This window comes from Enhydra lutris, unplaced genomic scaffold (genome assembly GCF_002288905.1).
Source record: "Enhydra lutris kenyoni isolate GAN:26980312 unplaced genomic scaffold, ASM228890v2 scaffoldscaffold21, whole genome shotgun sequence".
NCBI lineage: Eukaryota > Metazoa > Chordata > Mammalia > Carnivora > Mustelidae > Enhydra > Enhydra lutris.
In genome coordinates, this window is record NW_019154105.1 from 29,421,895 (window position 1) to 29,448,492 (window position 26,598).

The following is a 26,598-nucleotide window of genomic DNA, read 5'->3' on the forward strand; positions in this document are numbered from 1 at the left end:
CTCACAGGCTATATAAAACTATGTTCCAAATGAATCATTTGTCTGTTACAACTACAGCTCTATGCATCTTTTGCAGGCTGTAGTTTTTACTATTGCATATTTTCATGGAACATCTGCACGATGCATTATGTGCTCTCCAGACTCCATCTCTTGCTCAGGGTTTTCTGCTTTACCATGACTAAAGTCACTGCCTATTAGAAACCTACTTAATCTCACGTCTGTGGATATTTGGTGTAGGATCTCCTTTAGGTGGCATACTGGGGTGAAAAGCCTTGCGCAGCTTCAACATGAGTGCCTATTCCATGTCGGTGATTGTATGATGCTGGGACAGACCAATGGACAACTGCTCTCTCTACTTGCACCAAGTATACACACTCCTCTTAGGAGTGGTTTCAGACTCACATCTCATCTTAAGAGATTAGGAGAAAATGTGATTCAGTTCTGGAAAGCTTATTATGATATAGTTAACCAGGGTGGATGTGCGAGATGGTGACATTTTACAGAACTGAGCTTATTGTTCATGGAATATCAATTGTACTAGATGTTTACTGTATAAGCTACTTTCTCAGAAAACAATTCCAATTGTGTTACCATGTAAAGGGTCTCATCTTTATTCTAAACATTAAATGTACTGGAATTGTCCTATCCATGTTTTCTTCTGGTCGTTTCTAATTTGTATAAATTTTCATATATAATCTTTTATTCTGCATCTAACCTCAACACTCTGGAGAAATTATTTTTAAATAATAATCATCATCTTAATAATTCGATGGATCACATGATATTAAAAAAAAAAACCCTCACAAATGACTGCTATTTAAGGAAAAGTTTTAGGTGCCAGAATCATTAAGGGAATCATGTCCTTTCTTACCAGATTGAAAGTTCAATCAAAGACAAAAATGATAGATACCTAGGTTCCTTAGCTCATTTTTCTCTTCCTTATAGTTATCAGTGGTGTGAAAGTAGGACAACGAACTGTATGTTGGACTATGCTTTATGGTCTTATAAGTCATTTCTCAGTCTCTTTCTCTCTCTCTCTTTCTCCTTCCCCCCATTCATTTCCATCACTATAGAGGTAGCAAAAACTACATCAGAATGTCAGTTCAAATCCTTTTCTTTCTTTTCAATCCTTCTATGAGTTAATTGAACACCAACCTTCCTTCCTATTAATTTATACCCAGGCTTATGTCTTCTAGGACAATGATCAAAACTAATTTGTCCATTTTTACATGTGTTCTTCTGGTTTTTCTCCTCAATCATGTTTGACCTAGATGGTAAAACTGAAGAGAAAATGATTGCCAAGCACGTCTACTTTATACGTGATTAGACACCCCATCCTACCTCACCCATCTCTGACAAACTAAGAAATGCCTTCTTAAGAGAACATAATGAAAATAACTGATCTAAAATTTTCTTCGCTAAAGAAAAAGGAAAGAGATTTAAAGACCTCTGAGAGTATGGTTCTTCCTATGCTTCCATGGCTTTGTTCTTAATTAATTTAAGCTGCGTTTTTTAATAAGGGTAGGAATTAAGTGGAATAGAAAGGATGCCATCATTTTTCCCCAGGCTGGGTCATACAGACAGAGTAAGAGTTGGAATCCACATGTATCCATAGAATATGATTGGAGCCATCACATGGAAGATACTTTAATATGTGTTCATTGATGATTTGAACATCTTAGCCTAGGACTCACCGACGCTAGAAATTTCACTAACAAAAACCCATTCATGAACATAACGCTTTGTATTTTAGAAGGGCCAAATGCCCCAAGAACGCTTATAGAATAAGCCTTTTCAAAGGATTGAATGTGATCATAAATAAGTGTCATACCCAATCTTGAAGACAGGCATTTTTTCTTCAATAGAGGACTAGGTATAAAAAAATCTGAAAGCACTAGGTGGGATGGGAAAGGATGGGAAAGGCCAAGCTTAGATAAGACAAAGTAGGAGTGAGAAGAGAATTTTGCTCAAGGGCCCCCTGATCTATGGCTGGTAACTCTCCTAACCCTTGGCAAACAGTGTCTGTTTGGGTATTAACAATAATGCTCTGCTCTGTCACCATCTCACCTTCCACCCAGGATCTCTGCCTTGGCTATGGGGGCACCTGTTTAACGTAAGTTCATCAAAAGAAAAAAAAATAAGTCATTCCATTTGGAATGTAATTAGCATTCTGAACAATATTTAGACAAAGTGCTTGCCCATGTAAATGGTCCCTGTTTAGTTACCACTTGAGTGCCTTCTACCCCAAAACAGGTAATTAAAAAGCCCACTACTGAGCTCCTTCAATCTCAACTCAATGGATAACTGCATTAATGGAGAACATTTAATTCCAACCCATAATTAAATTTGGCAGTCTAAAATTATTTGAGGTTAACCGTTCCTCCCTGAGTATTTTGAAATTCTTCCAAACCATGTCTCTTCCAGATTCTATGCTACATATGCATCTATAGTACCTTTCTTCCCTCAAACAAATAACTTTGTTAAACACACACAAGAAATACCAATGTCTCATTTCCCCTCGTGAATGGGAATGTTGGGGTGGAATATGCATGTTTATGAAGTTTAGAATACACACACACACACACACACACACACATACACGAGAAATCATCTTACTTACCTCACTGCTCACTTCAAAAATAAGGACCCTAGAAGCTAATGTAACAATTCAGGTCCTACCATTATGGATGAAATTAATTTTTTCTATTATGTTTACTGATTTAAAGAAAAAGTCCAAATTACCTTTTTATTACTATATGTAGTATAACCTGTGAAATTAAAAATTTTAGAAACCCCATCCATAAACTAATAAAAATAATAATAAAAGTACTCTTGAAGTGCTTTTTAGACTTCAAACATATTAGGTAATCATTATCTGTTTATCCATCACAGTCCTTCAGCCCAATACCCACTGGTACTCATGAAGGTAAAGCAGACAACACGGTGCCTAATCACTACAGGAGAAAAGAAGAGAGTCTCAGAGAGTTCAGTTGATTTTCTCTAGATCATGTAACAAGTAACAGGTCAGCAAGAAACAGAAGCTGGTCTTCAGATCCTGGCCAAGTGTTCTTTCCACTCAAGTACATAGATTCTCACTTTCACACCTCACTTTCACATTCTCCTGGTTCCCTTCCCTTTTGTTATGAGTTTTCCAGACACAGAGCTGCCAGTAACTGCTACAGAGCATTGTAACCAGTTCAGTCAGGAACCATTTATATGCGTGCATGAGAGGAAAAGAAAAAACTTGGTAAATGAGTGGTAAATGAGAGATCATTTATATCTTCTCAAAATATGGAGAAAAGAGTTTTTATTATGTTGGTATCATAGGCAATGGGCTGGTTTTTCTATTCATTTTTGGATTTGGCCAATTAATCTGTTAAAGGAATTATCAAGATAGTAAAACATATGACATTGAGATACTGGTACTCAATGAGTTTAGAGTTTAGTAAGAGGCAAGCCTGATGCACATAAACAATCCCTGTGGATACTGCAAGACTAAATTCAATAGAGCTTCTCAGAGAAATTCACTCTAAGTCAGCATTTTTTTTCAATTTTATTTTATTTTATTTTATTTTATTTTATTTCTTTTCAGTGTTCCAGCATTCATTGTTTATGCACCACACCCAGTGCTCCATGTAATACATGCCCTCCTTAATACCTACCACCAGGCTGACCCAATCCTCCACCCCCTGCCCCTCCAAAACCCTCAGTTTGTTTTTCAGAGTCCACAGTCTCTCATGGTTTGTCTCCCCCTCCAATTTCTCCCAGCTCCCTTCTCCTCTCCATCTCCCAATGTCCTGTGTTATTCCTTATGCTCCACAAGCAAGTCAGCATTTTTAGCTGTGTTCTGACTCTACCAGGGTGAGGGAGGTCCTGTGCTGGCCAGTCCATATCTCACAGCACTTTCAGGATTGAAACACTCATTCCTCCAGCTGCTTGGAGTGATGGCTGATGTCTCTCAGCTGAGTCTCTCTCCAGGGATGGAGAATGGTTCCATCACAGTCACTCACATCTCCTTTCCAGGGACGGCCCATGTCATATAGCTGGTGATGTCAGAGGTGGGGGTGGGAGTGTAAAGACCCAGGCCACATGCCTCAATTTCAGATGATTCTGAAATGTCATTCTAGTGCCAGATTCCCCATTGGTGTTAGTGATGCATTTGTAGCAACTCCATCTTGATTCAATTTCATTTTGTCATGTACTATCAAAGTCTAAAATTTTCCCTCCTCCTTGCCCAGTGTTGCTGCTCTCCTGCCCCCACAGCTGTTGTTCCTGAGCATTACCCAATACATCCTGATAAACAGAAAAGCCCAACCTGCTATAGGTCCCTTCCTACTCCTCTCTCTTTTCTCATATTTGAATTTCTTCTCCGATTTCCACCAGTTAACTATACCCACTAAGGTCACCCTGACCTCAGCCAGCATGCCCCCCCCCCCTCTTCTCTTGGCATCTCAGTTCAGTTCACATATGAAAGTATTCTGTCTGGTTCTCTCATTTACCTCCTTGCATCTACCTTAACACTAACATTATGAATCTTCCTGTCAACATACCTATCCTCTTATGGACTACACAGTTGTTTTAACCTCAAGCTTGCCAAATAGAGTATGCCCGGCTAGGGCCTTCAACACTCAGGAACAAAGATGGCACAGGGCAGCTGCCATGTTAGATGGTTTAAATCGCCTGGTATTTAAGTCCACTGAATGCTTTGGAAGCTAATCAACAAAGGAATAGATACATTGACAGGAGGAATCATAATTAAGATAAAGTCAGGGAGAAAAATGAGAGAAATGAACAGGAAGTTAGAAAGCATGGGGTATAAACAGAAAAATCAGCAGAGCCAACAAGAGGCTAGGAATAGGGCACGCAGCTCTGATGGGTTTAAAGTGCTGGTTCAGAATTCTTGGGCTTCACCGCCTCTGGTTACTTAAAAGGCTACAGCATCAACTGTGGGTCTTAAAGCAGATTGGCTTATGGTAGCTTCATGCTTCTGAGTCTGTGCGCAAAACACCTTTAAACTCTTGGTCCATGTGCTTTTAAGTAATTGTGTGTGTGTTACAGGGAACTAAAGAAATCCCCTCCCCATACCTTCGGCCCATGTCTGAAAATGCACATCAGTATGCACCCATGAGTCTGCAGCCTCCACGGGAGGTGCGGTAGGACACCAGGGAAGAAAACAATGATCATGACTTATTACCATGCTGTTGTCTTTCTGTGTACTCAGTTCAAGTCCTCCCATAACCCTTCATATAGTGGCACCGTGGCCTCCATTTTTATTTCTGTGAAAAGAGGGAGACCCAAGTTTATTCAGCAGCTACGAGGCATCAGGTTTTCTGCTTCCTATATGGTGGCTTTAATAACATTTTATAGATAACCAGATGTCAGCCAGCATCCTCTGAGAATGAAATCAATTAACTCCAGCCCTTCATCATGTACTATTAAAACTCCAATGTTTTCCCTGGGATTTTGTGCATGTTCAGACACGTCACAGTCACCTCTCTGACTCTGATTTCCTGTTTCTTCTGAATTCTTATTATCATTCTGCTCTTAAGTACACAGCTGTTCTCTTCCCTGTATTCCAAGCTGACCCAGATAATGGAACTCAGCTCCTCAAAACCATGCCAACAAAGCATTTGTAAAATCACAGACTTTAAAAAAAAAAAAACCAAAAAAAAACCTAGAAAAGCAATGGTAGTTTATATCACAGCAATGAAAAATAACATAACATCAAATAACAAAATCCCTGTTTTAAAGTCCTTTAGCCACTCTGGCACTGGGAATTATTTGTTGAGAATTTTAACATCTTGTCTAGTTTTGCAGCTCGTTTTGTCTCCAGTCTTCCTTTTCATCCCGGTCCTCCATTTCCTATTCTGCCCTCAATTCCTCTTGTATTATAACTCAGAGAATTTTGGCTCTTTTCCCCCTCCTACCTCTAGACGTATTTTGTATTCCCAAAAGCTCACTAACATCTCCCTAATACAAAGGGCCAGTTATTCTGGGGCTTGGCCTTTAGCACCACAGAATAACTGGCAGAGCTTTTGAAATCCCAGTATTCTCTTCCTTTCTTCCTGCTTTTCTCGGCAAGCAGGAGCCACCTAAAGATGTATCTTCCTACTGTGCCTTCCTGCCTAGGAAAGGAGATGCAGACTCAGTGAGTCTGAATGGCATTTTTTTCCTTGCCCCAACACACCGAACAAGGAAATTAACAGAGCACTCACAAAGACAGAGCCAGAACCCAGGGTGGGCCTAATAACAACCCATACGTTTTTCACCATGCTGCTTTTCCAGAACAGATGGTGGTCAGATGAGTCTCCATTAATTACTAAATTAAGGAAACACAGGGGAAAAGATCAGAGAAGGGAAGGAAAGATGGAAGAAAAGAGAGGAATGATCAATGATACTGAAATGGAGTTTATGATTGAAGTTTTTCTTTCCATTCACATAGAGTAAGGAAGGGAAAATGTGAGGAGTCAGGAGATGACACTGAATATTTGTTGTTAATTTGCTTCTCAAGGCAAATGAGGCAAGTAGAGGGAAAACGGTCCTTCTCCCAGCGCTGAATGTCTGTTTATAGCAAGCCATTTGCAAAGCAGCTGTTCAACAAAAATGACAGGTAGGTATCTATAAACTCTACTGAAATAATTATTTGCTCTCCCGAATCTTTTGCCCTGGCTTTTACTTTGTCTTTGTATCTGAAATTTCCCCAAAATACCAAAAATAAAAGCTTTCTTTAGAATTTCTAGCTGCCATCTTTTTTTTTTTAAAAGATTTTATTTATTTATTTGACACAGACAGAGATCACAAGTGGGCAGAGAGGCAGGTGGTGGGGGGGAGGAGAGCAGGCTCCCCCCTGAGCAGAGAGCCCCATGCGGGTCTCTATCCCAGGACCCTGAGATCATGACCTGAGCTGAAGACAGAGGCTTAACCCACTGAGCCACCCATGTGCCCCATCTGCCATCTTTTAAATACACACACACACACACATACATGGGTGTTTCTTTCCTAGTAACTCTCCAATAAAATTACAAGTTAAAGGAATTTTTAAAATATAAAATAATATACTGGTCTGATGAGGTCAATTATGAAAGTTATTCTGAAGTTACATATTTTCATACTTCAATAACACCCCCAAAGCATTATGTTTAAAATTAGAACTTTTTTCAAAAGCTACTTTGTGCTGCACCCACTCTTGGACCTGAGGAACTGAGCAATATCCTTGAAGCAAAGGTAATGAGGTTTCTGACTTGACCTGATCTGTGTGTGCCTGAACCTAGGTGGGACACTGCAGTCTGCAGTGAAAACACATGCCAAGTTAAGCATGTCCTTGCTAAATTCCCCACTGAGACATAAGAGCACATATTATTCTTCAGCTGTGAGGAATGAACAAATACAGCAAGATCTAGGTTCGTGAGTAGCAGTACTATGCCTTATTTAGTACCAAAAAACAGTAAACGTGAAAGCCTGTAATGGCTTCAGCAGAATTTAGTGGTCTCTTGAATAGCCTAACTCTGCATTTTTGAAATACAGAAACAACAGTTTATTTCAAGCAAGTTGTTTTCCCCTAAACTGTGTTCCATAACTGTCTTCTACTTTATAAATACACTGTTCTGCAGTAAATCCTTTTGATTTTTATTTCTGTAGAGTGAGCTAAGTGATTGTTATATTTCCATTACCATCATTTGGAGTAAGTCAAAAGAAACAGAGGTTTTCACATTTTTTAATATATGTATTTGATTTTTAAAATAAATGTATTTTGAATGTATATTCCTCCATGAGGCAGAAAAATGAAAAATATCCCCTGTAAGCTGTGTGGTAATAATAACTCGCTATTTTAACCTCAAGATGCCATCTGCATTTCATAATGTAATTTCCCATTTCTGAAAGGACAGTGATGAAATGATCTGACCTTTACATATTCCTGTTTGATTTCTCTCTCAGTGTCAGTGGGAAAACTAAGAAGAGCTAAATATACCTGAGCCTTTTCTGTCTTCTCCACCCAGAAATGGGTCGTCTAATTAGTTTCCCTACTCTCCCCACCAAGAAACCGTTGGCATGCTTCCCCCCTTCTGTTGTTGACGCCTGCCCCCATTAGAGAATCCTGGAGTGGAGAGCAATTCTTTCTTTCCACTGGCAGGAAATCTTGTGAATTGAAAAATAACAGACTTTAGATTTTCTGGGTCTTCATCTTGGACTCAAACAAAGAAATCACCCTTGTAAGCAAACCTGACAGGAAAAACGCTGTGCTGCCTGTTTTATGGACCATGGCAAGCACGTCAAGGGAGGGAGAAACAAGAACCTGGGCTCCCACCAAACAATGCTCTCCTCTGGTGAGAGTCATTTTTTAAAATCTCCAGCACGAGAAGATTAAGAGGTAAGGCTCTGTCCAAGGAAATACAGACATTCTCCTAGGTATGATGGTTCTACTTAACGCTTTTTGACTTTAGGAAGGTGCAAACGCAACAAGTAGTGGTAGTGGGAACTACACTTGGAATCCCGAATGTGGATGTTTTTATGGGCTAGTGAGGGGCTCTGTATACTCTCGCGAGGCTACTCTCAGGAGGCTGCTCTCGCGATGCTCAGCCCCCGCCTCCCTGACTCCTAGTCAGCCCGCTGAGGAACGAAAGTGAACTCCTACGCTGAGTACCACCCTGTAGACCGACAGCGGTTCTGTTTCTCCCTGTCAGGACTATATTCAATAAGTTACGTGAGATACTCAACCCTGTTTTATAAAATAGGCTTTACGTTAGACGATTTTGCTCAACCCTAGGCTAATGTGAGAGTTCGGAGACATGTAGGGTACACTATGCTAAGCTACGATGTCCAGCGGGTTAGGGATATTACATACATTTTCGACTAAAGATATTTTCAGCTTAAAATGGGTCTATCTGGATGTAACTCCATCGTTAAGTCAGGAAAGATCTGTAATCCCATAGAACTGGAGCAGGAATACCAGTTCCTCCCTGAAATCGAAAACTTGATCCTTTTGAGTGGGATTCTGCCTGACTCTTCATATAGAGAAATAAAAGTTCTGCCTTTAATAACACAATTCAGACTAAACTCTAAAATGAAAAGAATTGATGGCTGGATAAAATGAGAAGGGGGGCGTGTGATACTGTGATTTAGAATAAGAAATGCGTATTTGGTCTTTTCCCAAGCCCTACCCTACTTTCTGCCACAGAGCTCCTTGGTGGAGTTTGGAGAACTTCCGGGCTGATGAACACATTGGAGGTCCTGGGACAATGGCATTCCGGGAGGGGACAGGGAAACCTGGCACCTTTTCCTCTTACCTTGCTTTATGCATGTCTTTCATCTGGCTGTTCCTGAGTTATGTCCTTTTACAATAAACTGGCCATCTACCAAGTGAAATGTTTCTCTGCGTTCTCCCAACAAAAAATAATCAAACCCAAGAAGGTCATGGGAACTTTTGATTTAATGCAAGTCAGTCAGAAGTAGAGAGAATTATCTGGGTTTGTGACAGCAATCTGACGTGGTGTGGGGGGCAGTCTTGTAGGATTGAATTCTTAACCTGGAGAACCTGATGATATCTCTGGGTAGATAGTGTTGGGATTGAGTCAAACTGTAGGACATCCAGCTAGTTCCTAAAAAATTGTTGTGTGTGTGGGGGGGGAGGGACCACCCCCTGCTCCAATATAGCCCTCTTTTGGGTTCTGGATTTGGGTCCCAGAACCCAAAAGAGAGGGTTAGAGGTATGGTGAGAAGTCAAACAGGCCTAAGCTTTAAACACAACTCCATGGCAAATGTCTGTGAGCCTTCCTATTCCCAGTTCTTTATCTGTGAAAGAGGGCTATTAAATATTCCCATCTCAGATGGCTCTTGTAAAAACTGATTTCAAACACTTATTCTGATACCCAATACATGGTATGTATTCATTATATTTTAGTAACTTTGTATTCTTAACATTAAGGGTTGCCCTTTTTTTCCTGGGCTAAATACTGATGTAATATATACACAGATTTGAATTGAATGCATTATATTTCAATTTAATTCAACATAATTTTATTCAGCCTGCCGTGTGCAGAAGGCACTTATTAGGCACTATCTTTAAGAAGTTCTCATTACAGGAAACCCTTGGCATTTGAGGATTTAATATCTCCTGCATGTCTTCTTCATTAACTATCTTGAAGGTTAGTGACATGGCAACTTCTGAGATACAAGTCTGAGTAGTTTGCACTAAGGTCAATAAGTTAGTTGTTCCAGAAAGAGCCACCAAATTAATGCCATTCAAGCCAAGTGCCCTGTCACTGCCTCTGAGTGTGTGGTTGTAATCCTCTTAACTATATATACTATAATGATAATCAAAATGTGGGGATATTTGAAGATCTCACAACATATTATATGTAGGTATCAAGTAAAAATCTCAAAAGTTCAAATTTCTCAATCAGAAAGGGTCTTAGAGAAATGCTCTGTCTTGTGTCACCCTCTTGCCTTTAGACAAAAAAGCCATATACGCCAACTGGGACAGATATAATTATCTTTTCTTGTTCTGAGGCTTTCTAAGGATGGACACCTCCCAGATACTCTTCATAACTCCTTCCAACATCTTCTCACTCATTACAGTCAAGATGTTCTTCCTTATGTCCAATCTAAACTTTGCTTCTTTTTTCAAGTTGAGTTCTTTCAGAGGCAGTGTCAAATCCATTTTCTCTTTCTATTTCCAGTAAGTACCTTACACAGCACTTTAAGTGACACCTTGCATGAAACAGTCCAATGTGATTTAAATCAGTGAATGGATTAAACATTTTCATAACTTAAAGATGTTAATCAAGCTACTCCTTAATCTTTACACGATGTAACTCTGAGCTAAGTAATGGCAATTGCTAATGCATTTCATTGTAGGACACATTTTGCTAACTATTAATCATGTTTTCTAACTTTGAAACCTGTGTTTAAATGCTATTAGAAATAATGATGCTTTATGATTTAGCTGATTAATGACCTAACTACCCTGAAGGCAAATCTTTAGATCTGCCATGCAAATCACAGACCTGGGTGCAAATCACAGCTCTACCGCTTCCTAGTTGTATAACCTTGGGCAAGTTACTTAGTTTTTCTATGTCTCAGTTTCCTTACCCGTAAGATACTATAATAATGATAAATGTTTCATATGTCTGCATTATGTATTTAGTGGGTTAATAATTGCAAAGTATTTAGAATGGTAACTCTTTTGTAGATGTGTTCAATATGTATTAATTTTCATTATTAAGATGCAAGAATGATTTTCCAAGCCTTAAAATTTAAATGATGTTAATGAATTTCTCTCTTTCTGAGCACTCTTGGTAATCTTATTTCTACATCTTCTTAGTTCTATTTTCCCTGCCTAGAATATTCATTACCTTCCTACCTAGATTATCTCATCTTGAACCTCTCAGCATGGTTGCATCTTCTCTGTGATGTCCTGAGTGATCTCGTCTTCAAGACCCTTTTTTTTTTCAGTGCTACTTTGGTCATTTATGACCTCATGAAGACAGTTACCATTTCTCAACTTATCTTCTCAGTGAAATTCTTGGCTGTTCCTTGAAGGAATTGAGTAAATCCTACAATTTTTAATAACATTTGACAATTCTTAAGAAGCTCTTGGTAAGCAAAAGTGAGCTGATATATAATGTTTTTATTTGATTATCTCAAACGTTAGCGTAAACTCTTATTAGGTTATCTCATTCATTCTACCTAATTCTATTGTTGGTGTTGACACATAAAGCACGTGGTACATATTAAGTGCCCAATAAAGAAAAAGCATCAGTTTAAAAATAACCAATATTTTCCCCAGGCCAAGTAACACATTATCTCAGTTTGTCTTTAATGACCTAAGAGGAAGATATCATTTATCCCCATTTTAAAGATGAAAAAATTCAGGCTTTGAGTATCATTAAATGGTCACAAATCTTGGCTTTCCCAGGAGAATGTTGGTTTACACTTCCTGTCCCAAGTAATAGTAATAGCATTCCCTTTTATTCTCAAAAGTGCATGTTTAGACAATAAACTATATGATTATTGTAGAGATAATGCCAAGGTAACAGATTTGGTAGGTGGAGGGACTATATTTAAAGAAGTCAACTCCAGAACTCTAATCCCTAGGCTAAACCCATGGAAAACCATGCATCTATTTCTTACAGATACCAGGGAGTAACATAAAATATGAAATTTAGAGAGGGATGGGAAGACCATACACAGATTGAAACTTTAAGTTTGAGAAGTCTTAAGAGTGAGAGCAAAGAGAAACTGAAAAAATTTTTTTCCATTTCTTTCTTCCAGATCTCACAGAAGAGTTTCACAATCAGAAATACTATACATTTCAACTGCATAAAGAAAATCCCAATATTAAACAAAAATATTATTACACTTGATTATGCATGATGTGAATTCATGTTACTCCTGATGTGCTAGCATTAAAGAGGGAGAAATTCATGACAAGCTTTTGAGATAATGGTAAAATAATAAAAATACCAGCACTTAATGTTTATATAGTAATTTATAATTTATACATCACATACACAGAGCATGCATTTGTATATGATTTATCTCTTGATTCTCACAGCTCTCTGAAATAGGTAGAGCAGAAATTATTATTTCCATTTTACATGGAACTGAGCATCAAAGGGCTTAAGTCATAAGATTTATGCTTGAGAGTATAAATTAGGATACAACATCATCCTGACATTTTAAAGTGTTTTAAAATTATTCAAATATAACTTGACAGAAGCACATTCAAGGAGAATGTACTTCAGGAGAAAAACCAAAATTATATACGCCAGATGGGGAGTGTCTGGACTTAAAAAGTTGCCAGTATGCTGCCCACTAGGCACTGATTTTAACTATAAGATTCATTGTCTACAAAGTTATTAAAACTACAAGATATTCTCTTGTAATGAAAATCGTAAGATGTTATCATCACTTTGCCCACCAGTGTGGATGATACACCCCCAGAGAATGGAGGTGCGTTTGTTGATTTCACATCTCGGATTACAAAATATTGAGTATTGCTGTCAGACCATGCAACATGCATTCTGAGCGCAGAGGATCAGTGTGGACAACGCAAATGCTGTCTCAGCACACCTCAGTCACTGTTTCTAGCTGTTTCATATCGGCTCCCAAAGTCAGGAAACTGCTGATTCTGGAGAAAAGTATGGAATAACTCCTGTTTCCTCTCTCTTTGTATCCTTTTCTAATCTTTGTTTCTTAAGCAAACTTGGTTTCTCACTCAACCATTCTTTCACACTGTGGTGTATGTACAGGAAGTAAAAACTAGTATTATTGTTGCTTCTCTCAGGGTTATTTGCAATGCAGCAGAATTAAAACTGAGGGTATCCGGATCTAATGAGAGCATTTTAAGCTGGTGCTCCCTATAGCAACAGAATCCCATATTTTGACTCAAAAACAAACCTCTGCTTAGTGAGATCGAGCACTATTGGAAAAGAATAATAGCAATTGCTTTGTCTGAGTTTAGGTTCAGCTATCTCTGTCTATTTTGCAGAACCAAAGGTGTGAATCCTTTAAAATGTGGAAAAGCTGTTCACCAAAATACCTATGTTCTATCACAGTGATTTTGAACACAGTAGGGCAAGTGTCATCTGTGATGTCTATCCTTCCACAATTGCAGAGACCCTGGTTATGGATTCCCCTTCCAATTAGTTGACAACACAGTTCATAAGGGCATCTCCCAAACTAGTGTTAGCATAGGTGTAGGAGAGATGCACTGATAACCCACCAAGGACTGAATATGAGTTTTCAGTTTTGTCAGTACTTTCTACTCTCCGAATCTTTCAACCTGCCTTCCTCCTCCAATGTCTAACTTCAAAACTTCTAAAAATCAGTCCTCATCACATTAAGCCAAAAGTTTTCAATTATACTGAATTTACAAATTGAATATATTCAATTATGTTTCAATTAAGCTTTCTAGTGAATCTTTTCTGTCTCAGCTCAGCAGTCAGTTTGAAATGGGACTGTGTTCTCTCAGTATTTCTTTGGGATGTGCAGAAACATGTGTGTGTGTGTGTCTGTGTGTGTGTGTATGTTTGAGGGGTGGGCAGAGAGGTGGTGATGTCATTGGAAAGAATCTCTTACCATGATTTAATACGGTAGTTGATTTAACACATTTACTGGTTATGACAAATTACCATGTGGATCTAGAAGTTTCAGACAAAATTTGACATTTATGTTGTAGCAAGGACACAATTATAGTAATAACGACTGGATAGGTAGCTGGGTAGATTATAAACACATATATTAAACATATATATATGCATATATATATTTCTTGGATTAGACACTATATTTTCAAATCTAACAAAGTTCTTCGGTTATCTTTTGAAACTTAATTTATCTCATTCAAGATCTCACCACATTGGTTGAGGAAACCCTTTTCCTTCTTTTTAAATGCCATTTCCTTTATAGTCATCAATCAAGTTGTTCTTTAACAATTTCTTAAGTGTTTCCAGAAATATTGGTAGTCCAGGTGCCAGTACGGAAATGACATTTTGAAAAATGAAAATCAGTTATTATTTTTTTTAAGCCAATGAAAAGTTATGGGGGTGCATACATGTTTATGCATTTATATTTGTCATAAAGTAATTTTGTGTCCATGAAACTGGCTGTGCCATGTGATAAACTTGTTTCTATAGAAACAGCTCCTGATTCATGATCAACATAAAAGAAAATTACAGTTGAAGGCATAAGGTAGAACTGACAGAGAAACTATTCATTTCTGAATTAATAAATTTAAATACCATTATTACTAACACTTTTTTATGACCATAAAAATTATTTTATTATCCTAATAATGTTATTAAGTTCCTATAATATACTAGGAGCTCATAGAGAGCATAAGGAATATAATCCTCCTGGAGCTTACATAGTACAGGCAGAAAAGACAAGGTCAATAAAAACCTTATATGAACTAACAGATGATCATTATGTTATAGTAGGTCTTTTGACTTTTTGGAGCCTTGATTTGTTTACATGCCCTATATACTCTTTCTCCAGCATAATTTTCTCTATTGTGGCTACAGAAAAGGCTCCATAGGAGAAAGATGACTTCCTGTGGGCTTTAAAGGGGATCTATATGCATTTGGGTGGGAGAGGGATTGCAAGTGGTGGGAGGGAGAAATGGTGGCCTCGGACATGAGAAATATTCTAGGCACAGGTAGGATTTCAACTAAATGTCATTGAAATGTCTCTATGGAAACTACAAAGCTATTCCTCTTGACTAGAGAATTGTATATTGTTCCCTTGAAAATAATAGATCAGAAGAAAAGAAAAAGAAAAAAAAAATCTCCCCATGAGTCACAGAGGGTTAGAGTAGGCAGGGAACCTGAGCTTTCAACAAATCTATTCCCCCGCTTTCAGGAAGGATCCCAAATAACTCTCTCATTCAAGCAGGATTCATTTCCAGCAACTTCCCTGATTAATCCATTCAGCAACAAGAGCAAGGCATCTAGCCTCTAACTTTCCTGTTCTATCCAAAGCACCTTCGCCCATAATCTTTTTCAGTGGAGGGAGGGATGGAATAGCGGATTGCTGTTAGCTACCTAAGAACCTTCTTCTATTTGAGTCTATTTCTCTAGCTGTGTCTCTGCTTTCTTTCTCTACACTAAATAATCCGATCTATGAATATAATTTTGCCTAAATAGTTATCTTCTTTCCAAGAGAACATTTGCGAGGGACAGAGCTCTGTTGAGTTCTTTTTTAAAATCATCCCCACCGAGCCATTCAAATGTTTCAGTTCTTCAGCAAAGCTCCTGGGAGTCACTTTTTAATTTCCTGGCAGCTAAGCTTCATTTCTCAGGGCATGTTGTTGGCCTCACTTGTGCTCTGTTATACCCAGTCTCATGTCATCACCAAATACACTTTTTGCAAGAACTCACAGTGCTTTCACATGACTTCACATGAAAACACAGTGTTCCAGAAGGACTCTGAATCATTTTAGGGACGTGGTAGAGAAGAGAGCAGATGCTGTGTAAGTGAGTTCTCCACACATCTTTTTTCCCCACCTATTTGGTTTTATAAAGGCAACTAAAACAGTACAAAGATCGCTTCCCTGGGGAAATTTGAAAAGTATATTCTACACCCTATCGGGGTCCAGGTTCTTCTAGAGAAAGAACAATATTTCTAGAGATTAAAGTTGACTGCACTCTATTCTGTCTTTGGCCAGCACCCTTTCTCTGCATCTCTACCCAGATCATTTCAGCCACCACATTTATGTGTCCCAGGATTTCTCCCTACAGAACTTGCTTTATATATGGACAGAATTGGAAGACTCACCAAAGAACTAGTCTTTTTCAAGATAGTTCCAATCCCCAGTATTCTCCCCCAATGTCCCCGCAAGTACCTTATAATATCATGCTCTGGCTTTTATTTTTTTAATTCTGAAAGCATATCCACTTCAGTGATGAGCAAGATGGTTGGGGCTTCTTTTCCTGTGTTCCACCCCTGGGCAGATGGTGTCACATGAGGCTATCACTCAACATGCAATCTTGTAGGGCATCCTAGGATCATTTCCTCTCCAACGTCCATCATCTAACCAGTTACAAAATCCCTCTGATTTGCCTCTGTTTGATTATCTTTTCTTCTTTTTTTTACTTTCCATTTCTAAGTCCATGCTTTTTCTACTTTAGGTGTTTATTGTCTCTCATCTGGACTTTGAAACACCTTCTTGGCTTCTTAAATAGGAATACTGCCCCCAATTTCAGCCTTCTCTGCTTCATCTTTCCCATAACTTCCAGAATGATCTTTTTGAAATGCAAAACATAGCACTTGTTAAAACCTTTAGCACGTTTTCTGTATTTCAAGATTAGTATTCATTTCCTAAGCATACATATTCCAGCATCATTTTTTTCCTCTCTCTCTCTCTCTGTGTGTGTGTCTTTTTAAAGCAAAAGTATAAAACATGTATAAGATTTTTGATAAATCAAGCAACTCAAAAGGAGATGTGAAGTACAGTAGGTATCCCTTCCGGTCATACCCCTGGTTCTAGTTCCACTTCCAAGAGACAACCATTCATTTTTCCTGTATTCTTCCAGAAATGGTCAGTGCATATACAAATATATATATATATATATACATACACATATGTGTTTATAGACAGTCTTCTTTTCATACAAGTGAGAACATTCAATAGCACTGCCCTACGCCTTGCTTTCAGTTTTGTCTTTATGTCTTGACAATCTGCCCCGTGTCCTTTAAGTTTTCACAAGAGTGAATTACCTGTAGTTCCTGGAACACTCCACGCTATTTTCAGACACACTTGCCAATGCTTACGCCCTTCTTTTTGCTTGGATCTTCTTTTCATTTGTATCCTATACATGGTACTAACTACTATTCCTCCTTAAGATTCATCTCAAGGATTAACCCTTCACCGTGCCTTAGAAACCACTCCTCCATGTTCCCATAGAATCCTGGACATACATGTCATAGCACCTAGCACATCATTTAAAAGTAGATTTATATGTACATTGTCTTGTATACTGTATACTTATATATGTACATTGTCTTGTATACAGTATACTTGTATGCTGTAAAATATCTGAAGGTATGTAGCATAACTTATATTTCCTTCCCTAGTGCCTATTTCAAAACATGATTAAAAATTAGAATTGTTCTGTGAGTATGTGTTGAACCAAAACACCCCCAAAACAGGATAAATATAAATGTTTCCAGATCTTCCAAAGGGGAAAAAAATCTTCATTCTGGCAAATAAGATTTTAAGTACTTTTTTTTTAAGGACTATAAACTCTACAAGACAGAGACCAGCAGAGTAATTGAATGAATGTTCTTGGGAAATGCCCTTTAATCTTAAATATACAGTATGATGACAATCCTAGGATTGAAAGAGGGGGAATATGTTAAGTACTTAATAGAGGGGTAACAGAAAGAACAACTGTTAGCAGAAAAGCAATGAGCACTAATAAAGATTCTAAAATGGGGTAACTGGGCTCATAAAAGAAAACCCACACATCTTTCATTCTTGTGGTCAGCCTTTTCTCTAAGTTATAACCAGTGACAGGAATTAATTATAAACCCTTTCTCAAACGTTTCTGTTAAGTGCTGGGTAATAGGTTGTTATATGCCACAGACTATTAACTTTCTTCAATGGATAGTCAAGGGATTTCATGAAATGTACAATCTGCTGAAAACAATATTCTAAAATGCAGAAACCTGATCCTAGTGTTATTAAAAAAATAAAATTCAGTACTCTGGAAAAGTTCATGGAGAAACTCCATACTAACATTTAATCAACTATAAATATATCCATTTATCTTCCTATTATCCTCAAGTATCCTCAAGTATGGTAATGTCATTGGCATTATTAAAACTCAAGTCAGCTGGAAACACTTACTACCATTGTTTTTCTTTTGAAATGTTTTACTTTCCTTGATAATCACAAGATTTCATTCAAGTGTGTTTTGAGGGTGCTGTCAAGACTTTGGGGGTCTGCCAAAACAAAAACACCAAACACTCACTGAATTGATACCAAGTAATGTCCAGCTGAAATGAACACTTTAGCTTTAAGGTTCTCCCAGACCACCTGATGGAAAGATTTTAAATGGGTTGGGTAAATTCCTTTGGGATATCCAGATCCTGGAAAGTAATGGTTTCCTACTGTCTCACATTAAATGTTGAAAATTTTATTCATTTGACAGTTGTGGAGAAATGTTCCTAGTTTGAATACAGTGGACAGAATCAGATAGAAGTATTTCCAGTTTGATATTGGTTCCAATGTTCAATGTGATATAAATGAGGGATGAGTCAAGTCTCATTTTGAAGACGGTTGATCCAACGTACCTTATTGCTGTTTGGGAATGTGTTTTTAAAAAATGGATGGTAATACCATGACCCATTAAAATGGTGATTCAAGAGGCCCGGATTACACACAATCATTGCTGCGTTGTTCCCAGGAGACCACCATAGTTTACACTCAGTAGGAATTTAACAAATGCTTGCTGACTGACATATCTAACAGGAGACTAAAACAGAATGAAGATGGACACCAGCAGGAGGGTAAGATGGAGTGGAAGAATCTTGATTTTGGCAGAGTCCAAAATCTTTAAAGATCTGAGTTTATGTCATAGAATATTTGAACTGAAAAGAGGTTTAGCCAATAGTGCCATTTACCTTCATTTTAGAGAGGAGAATCTTCAGGCCCAGAAGTCAAATGACTCACTCAAGGTCCCAACGCTAAATACTGGGAATGTGTTTTCACTTGCCTGGCAGATAGGAGCCAGACCCTCGAGTCAGGTTGTCTGGCTTCAAATTCTGGCTGTGCTGTTTATGAGCTCTGTAACTTCTGAGCATGTTATTTAATCTAACCTAAATTTCTCCATCTATAATACAGGATAATAATCTGGTTTCCTTAAATCTAGGATTAAATGAGCTAGTAATATAAAGGACTTGATAAATACACCTCATACATAGGATTTGTTCAATAAATGTTACTATTTATTTTCAATGTATTATACACTTCAATATCCAGTCTGGCCTTGTAATCCCATGATCATGGGCTTTCAAATGTGAATTCAAGCTTGAAAAACTCTGGATAGGCTTGCTTTGCTGTGGCTTAGGGTACAAAGAGATTTTTTTTTTTTTTTGTTATCTCCAAACAGAATGGCAAAGGGAAATTTTTCCTCTCTCAGCTTCTCAAGACGGTACAATACTGTAACCCAGTACTAGAAGTGAGACCTCGTTGATTATTCACATAAGGAAAAATGTACTTATATATTTTTTAACTGCAGATGTCCGTTCTTGCCTTTAAATGATACTGACCTATTTGCTCTATTTGCAAAGCAATTTTATCATAACCTCAGAGAATTTCCTGACATCAACAAGAGTATGTTTAGACTATTTTACAAAGCTATTGCAAGCTCCTCAGTAGGGAGAAAAATAGTTTGCAGTGTTCTCTTTTCTAAAGAAGAAAAGTCATTGGTGTTCTGTAAAGCAGCAGGATAGTATTGTCGGAATTACTGTGCCTGGAAATATTTTCATAGCCATCATTTCAGGTTGGCTGACTCATAAGTATTGACACAGTGAGGAGGACTGCTGATGAGTGAACTCAAGCCTCCTCATCCTGTCTCTCGCCTTTGTCCTGTTGTTTATCATCAATTACTAAACCAATGTCCCCTTTGAGCACAGCTACCTGTTTATCTAGAAATTAATTTCAAATTTAATTTGGAGCCTTGAAATAATAACATTCTTAGAGAAATTCAAGAGAAAAAAAGTTCATTTCTTAATAATGCATGATCTTAGAATAATGTATTACAACCTTGCTGCTCAGAGTGCCGTCCACCCATCAGCAATGGGCATCACTCAGGAGATGCAGAATGTGAACCCCATCCTGACCTCTGATTCAGAATTTGCATTTTGACATTTGAAGATCTCAGAGTGATTCAAGGACACATGGCAGACTGAGAAACACTGACTTAAAGAAATGGGTAGGGTGGATTCTGAAAGTGGTTACTGTTCTGTGTCACCAAGATCAAGTAATTAGACATAACTACAGTATGTACCAGAATCCTCTGGAATCAAATATTAAAATAACAACTGAACAACAGTGGATATTCGGTAAACTATATTTGTTTTTCTTTTAGGTATGATTTACACAATTGGCTCATTTTAGGCTTTTGTGGGTTTTTGTTGTTGTTGTTGTTTTGGTTTTGTTTTTACTTTTTTCATTGTTAATTGCAATGCGTAGAAGACTGTTCACTATTTCATCCACCCATGCATGAAGGAAGAAAGGAAACAATGAATGCATGGTAGTTATCCATTACTGAGAGTGGCTACTTGGATTAGGACTCAATAGATACAAAGTCTTCCGGGAGTGACCACTTGGACCATTCATTGGTCTTTAGGTCAGGGACAGAGAGTTTTATGTTCAGAACTCTTAACTGATCATCAGAAGGTGCCTCCTTAATAAGAAGACATGGCTAGTTATTGGCATCTGAAATGCAAGAATTCAACCACTTGTTTGCAGGTAGTTAATACCATGCTTCCCCAATCTTCTGCTCAAAGAGAAGACCTGCTTAGTAATACCTGTGTTTTACTGGGTTTATAGTAACAGATGTTACTATGACAGATGTTAGTGGTTACTTTAAGACAATTTATGGGGGCTACTGTCTTTTTTTTTTTTTTTTTTTTATTTTGCCCCAACTGCCTTCTGTTTAGCTTTAGTCTAGAGAGAGAGAGAGACAGTAGGTATATGGCTTGGCAGGAACTAAGGGGGGGTTTGAAGGGTTTAATATAACAATAAATGGAAATCATAGTAGCTTTTTTTAAGATAACTGTTCAGAAAAATAACAGTATATAATCACCCTGACCTGCATAGTATATCCCATAATGCCAGAGGAAAAAATCCTTCTTAATTTAATCAATAATATGAATTCTTGAAAAGAAAAGTCTTGCTCTTAAGTATAATTTTTTTCTGCATCAGAATTATTCATCAGAGGAATACTGCTCAGAATTCACTGCTCAGAACCAACAATTGCTGATTGTATAGGTTCTTGACTATAAAAGCTCTCTTTTATTTTCTTAGTTTGGGAAAACATTCTATATTCTGAAGAACATGAATCAGAAAATACTCGATGTTAGGTTAGTCTTTAAAACAGATAATGCAATAAACCAATGTGGAATTATATTGCTCTTAGGGTAGCATAAGAAAAGAACAAAAAATAACGGAGCCTAGTTCTCAAACCCATTAACGTAATGTACAATTATCATGTCATTTTTCCCAGCCACGGAATGGGTGGATAATAATGGTAATGAATGAAAATATAAAAATGAAGTGTTTTAGTAATGGATTTTAGTCAGGATTTTCTTTAGAACTGTGTTTTTATTATATGCATTGTCCATTCTTTCTTTTTGTCAATTTTGATAAAAATTTCCTTTTAAATAACCTCAAAAGTTACTGCCTATCAAGGTACTGAAACTTGCTTAATGTAAAAATCAATGAATCTTATTTCCCATTGATATTTCAGCCCTACTAATATTATCTAAAATTCAAAGCATTTTGTAATGTTCTTAACCAGGGCTAACTATTGAGATTGTGTTGATAGCCCTGGTCTTGAAATTCCTTTTTGTTTCCATTTTTCTTGGATTTATTTCCAATCTCTTTGTCTCAATGCTTTGTCATAGATGAGAAAGATAAAACAGACCTTGCATCCTATTTGTAACTCTTTTTAAAACAAGGAACAGTAAGTAAATCAAGGTTTATTATTTATTATTATTTATTAAACCACTGTTTAGTGGTTTCTATTTTCCCATAATGTTTCTAATACCACTGTGGAAAGGCAATTGGTATTTTAGCACAATATATTTTTCAAAGGCTTATCTGTTGGGGGAATATTTTTTTAAAAATCAGGCACATATACGCATGGTGCAGTAAGTAAATAGGCTGTATTATTCCATCACTGGGAGCCCTTTCTAGTGGTACTGCAATTAAATACAATCCTTTTTGTCTGGGCTTTTATGAATTCAGTTGAACAACAGGTTATACAGAGATTTTTTTGTTGTGGTGGTGGTTATTTTGGTTAATAGCAACTTCCCTATTCAATTCAATTTCTCATTGTAACTCAAAAGTTGTCTGTAAATGCAGTCAACAGAATTATACATTTTTAAAAATTCTGAAAAGCATACTAACCTATACAGAAAATGAACCACTGGCAAAAGCACTGCTTGTCTTTTGAGCTGTCTGAATCTTCTCCCATTTTATAAATGATCTATGTGGGTACTTACAAGGTGCCAAAATAAGTGACTGAAAAGGAAAATATTATCATCATTTAACTACATGATACAGACTACTTTTTAATTCATTATCTAATTTATCCAGCTGCAATGGCATGGAGTAGGTATGATTTGTAAATGTGCACATGTTATTACATTCTCCGGTGTTTGTAAGTAGTGTGTTTCAGGTTGCTTTGCAGTAGTGAGATATATATGAACAGAATACTATAAATAAGTGAGTTTGTTAAAAAAAAATCTTTTTCGAGTCAGAAAATATTCACTGTGCATTCATTTTTAAAAATTATTTTTCTTTTTCCAATACAACCATCAGTGACATTAAATAAGGTACTCAAAGCAGGGAAAGTTAAAACTATAAAATATAGAAATTAATATACTTTTTCTTCTAATCGTATTCAATAAACTATAAACATATTTATTTTTTCCTTGACATAACCTAAAAAAAAGAAAGAATTCTTAAACCTTAGCATGTTAAAACAGCATACTAGTAATGAAACGAAATGACAGTTCAGTAGACTTTACAGCTATAGAGTGACAAAATCCCAGAGGGTTCTAGTCTTTAAATTATTCAGGCTGTCTAGATCTCTGCTGCCACAGTATTTTTTTTTTTTTCGCAAATGGAATAAAAATGGCATTTTGCTCCCGTAAATCTAGCTATTCCCTGGAAGATTGATTCTAGAAAAGCAACAGGCTTTTCCCCCTGCCTTACGAGAAGCAACAGTTAGAAACTCTAACAACTAGAAAACTGCTACCCCACAGTGGTTGGAAACAGCCAACAGAGAAGATGATAGTTATGATTTCCATCTACTGTGCAACAGCTTCAGAAAGGGAGAAGGAAAAAGGTAAATAAAAGAATGTTAACCTTTAGAAAGGACTGCTTTATGTTACTACCGCACCCTACCCCGTCCGCCGTCCCTTTAATCATCAGGCTTTTCTGACTAGGTTTCTAGGGTAAAGCAAAGCAATAACTCCGACCCATTCTATTTCAACGTAAATTTGCAAGAAGCTAGAAGACAAATTCATCAACCCCCACACGGGGAACAGTACAAGCCTCCCCAGAAGCTGACTTGAACCCTTTCGCATTAGTCAGCATGGACTGTTGTCTCCGCCTGTTGCTCCTGCCACAAGGCGTGTTCGAGCCCGGATAGAAGGAGGGCGCCCTGTGAAACGTGTCTGCGTGCGTGAGCGCCTGGCGGCGGGACCTGCGCTGGGTCTCCGGTTCAGCGACCACTAGGGTTAGGCGACTACGGACCACATTCGGGGGACCCCGATGCAGGCCGCGCGGCCGCCGGCAGATGGTGCCCTCCTCATCCGAACACCAAAGGGAACCCAGCTAAAGTACCGTCAGACTCCGCCCCACCCGATCCTCCCGCGCCACTGTCTCCGTCCTTCCCCAAACAGTGCCGAGCACGTTTCCTCTGGAACACTGCAGTAGCGTGTGTGTGTGTGTGTGTGTGTGTGTGTGCGTGTGTGTGTGTGTGTTTGTTGAAAATACAACCGAGGGGAACAGAGGGTGTGTGTCAGTGTGGGGAGCACGCGGAGTGGGACTCCCGGGCCGGGGCGAAGTGACCGCCAATGAAACGCAGAGGGCGAGGGGACCCGTCCATTTCACATCTGCGTAAGCCCGGCCGCGGGCCCGTCGGGAAGCCACTCACCATGTTCACTTCGGAGACCATGTCTATGCTGGCGACATCGATCCGCATCCCTACGTCCACAGGGGGCCCTGCGGGGAGGTGGGACACATTATGGACATATTCTTAGAGTGGGGACAGGATGGGGAGAGCCAGGGGGCTTCCCTGCGCTTACTACATTTTGAATGGGCTTCCTCCATCCCCCACCCCGCTTGCAGGGGACAGCCTGGGAAAACAGGTGTGGGCACACGCGTGATGCAGTGACTATGCAGAGGGTGTGTCGGGCGGGGGGAAGGTCGGCTCTGCCTGGGCTTTCATCCACCTGCGATGACGGTCCGGGGTGTGTGTGTGTGTGTGTGTGTGTGTGTCCAGGGCGTAGGGCGTAGCGCACACTTGCGGAAATGACATGCTTTTTTTTTTTTTTTTTTTTTTTTTGACATTTATCTTTGACAGGAAAGGAGAACTAGATATGTACGGGTTACAGGTTGAAAAAAGATGAAGCATTACCTCCAAAGTCCGGCCGCAAGCGAATGTCATATCCTTTGAGCAATCTGTCCACTGTCTCTTTCACGTATGACATGTTGCTGGGCTCATTGGCGCTGAAGGGAAGAAGTAGGGACCGAATTCAAAATGAACACAAACTGCGAGCAGACATAAATATAGACAAGCACACCTTACCCCCAAATAACAAGCTACATGATCCAGCAGGCATGTAAAAATAAAAAAAAATAAAGAAAGAAAGAAAGAAAAAAAAAGAGAGCGAGAGAGAGAGAGAGAGAGAGACGTTCAACAACGGCAGCTCACCTGTGTGCACAACAGACCATGGCAATCATCACAGGGAAAGAGAGAAGCCCCAAACTCTCTCGATTTTGTACTGTCCACATTACTAACTCTGATTAAAGAATTGTCTTTCCTGCGAAGATTCAAGGAATGCAACTTAGTCGGCGGCAGGGCAGTAATTCCCGAAAGGACCTGCGCATGCGCAGAGGGTGCTCACTACCAAAAGACACCTTGTGCCTTGCAAACAATATTCCTAGTGGAACAGGCAACAGATTTCAATCCCTTTAAAGTTCCTGTTTGTGGTGTTCCACGTCCTCTGAGTAGCCGGAGATATCCTGCTCTTTCCTTGCTCGGGATCCTGTATACATTTGCATATTGGGATTTCTTCGAGCTTTAGAGGTTGCTATGTTCATTTCCTTTCTGTCTTCAACCTGATTTTTTTTTTACTCAACTCCCGGGGATCTGGCTAAGGCTGCCTGTGATTGGCATCCTTCGTTGGCAGTCACGGTGGTCCTCGAACTGAGAGTGTGGCGGCGGGGCGGTTCTCCGAGCTCCGGGATGTGCCTGTATTCCTGATGGGAGCACGGTGGGGGTGGCGGGAGTGAATGGAGGAGAGCCAGAGAAGAAGGGAAGGGCAGAGGTAACTCAGCAAGTATTTGAGGACTCTAAGAATCAGGTACCCTTAGGAAGCATCCTAGGACATCTGCCTTAGTGTAATCCTTCTCTGTGGGAGGGGAAGGAGGAGAAAGGAGCCACTCGCTCCCCCACTTTTCTTCCCTCCCCCTCTCTTGTCTCTCCAGGCACGAGATTTAAGGGAAACAAGCGATGAGGTAGCATCTCTGGGCAGGCAACCCTTTTTCTAGTGCCATCTGCGGCAAGTCCCACTTTTTTCTAGGTTTTGGTAAGGAAAACCTCTTCCTTAAAATTGCCAGTGTGTTAACCAGCACTAGCAGCCCCGAACACAACCGTGAAGCACCCAGAGGGTCTAATCTCTGTTCGCAAATAGATTGGGGTTCCGTGGGTGCAAGAGGTGTTTGAATTATATTAAAGTTAGTCAATACAATTCAGTAAATGTCATTGAGCACATGGCAGGCGGGAGGCCCTGGGCTAGGAATTTGTTCATTTGTTTAACGGTATATATTAAATATTTACTATGTTCTAGGCATTCTGGAACTTAGAGACGACTTAAAAAGGGTTACTGACCTAGAGAAATTCACAGGCTCCCTGTCAGGAAGAAGGACGCAAATATAAGGAAATTCATTATGTCTCTAGATAGTTTATATAGTGATGAGAGGCTTGCTAATTCATAAAAGAGAGATAGAGAAGAAGAAGAGAGGTAGATAATGGCATCCAGACAAGGAGAAAGCTTTTTGTCAGAGCAGGGACGGAAAAGTATTACAGAAAAAGGGAACAGCCTGTGCCAAGTCTTGGACACTTGAAAGGCTAT

At 38.8% G+C, this 26,598-nt stretch overlaps 1 protein-coding gene across 2 annotated transcripts in view; it reads right to left on the bottom strand.

Annotated features, from left to right (window-relative positions):
* The window catches only part of LOC111149058 (gamma-aminobutyric acid type A receptor beta1 subunit), a 419,687-nt gene extending 394,208 nt beyond the window's left edge, over positions 1-25,479 (bottom strand). Inside the window, exons 1-3 of one of the 2 annotated variants that reach the window (XM_022505961.1) lie at positions 25,176-25,479; positions 24,879-24,970; positions 24,396-24,463 (exon numbers count right to left, since the gene is read on the bottom strand). In XM_022505961.1, the coding sequence (XP_022361669.1) occupies positions 24,396-24,463; positions 24,879-24,970; positions 25,176-25,255 (240 nt within the window). In that variant the 5' untranslated portion in view covers positions 25,256-25,479. The remainder of the gene's footprint in view (positions 1-24,395; positions 24,464-24,878; positions 24,971-25,175) is intronic. The other variant, XM_022505962.1, reaches the window with a different exon arrangement.
* Between the last annotated feature and the right edge of the window lie 1,119 nt (positions 25,480-26,598).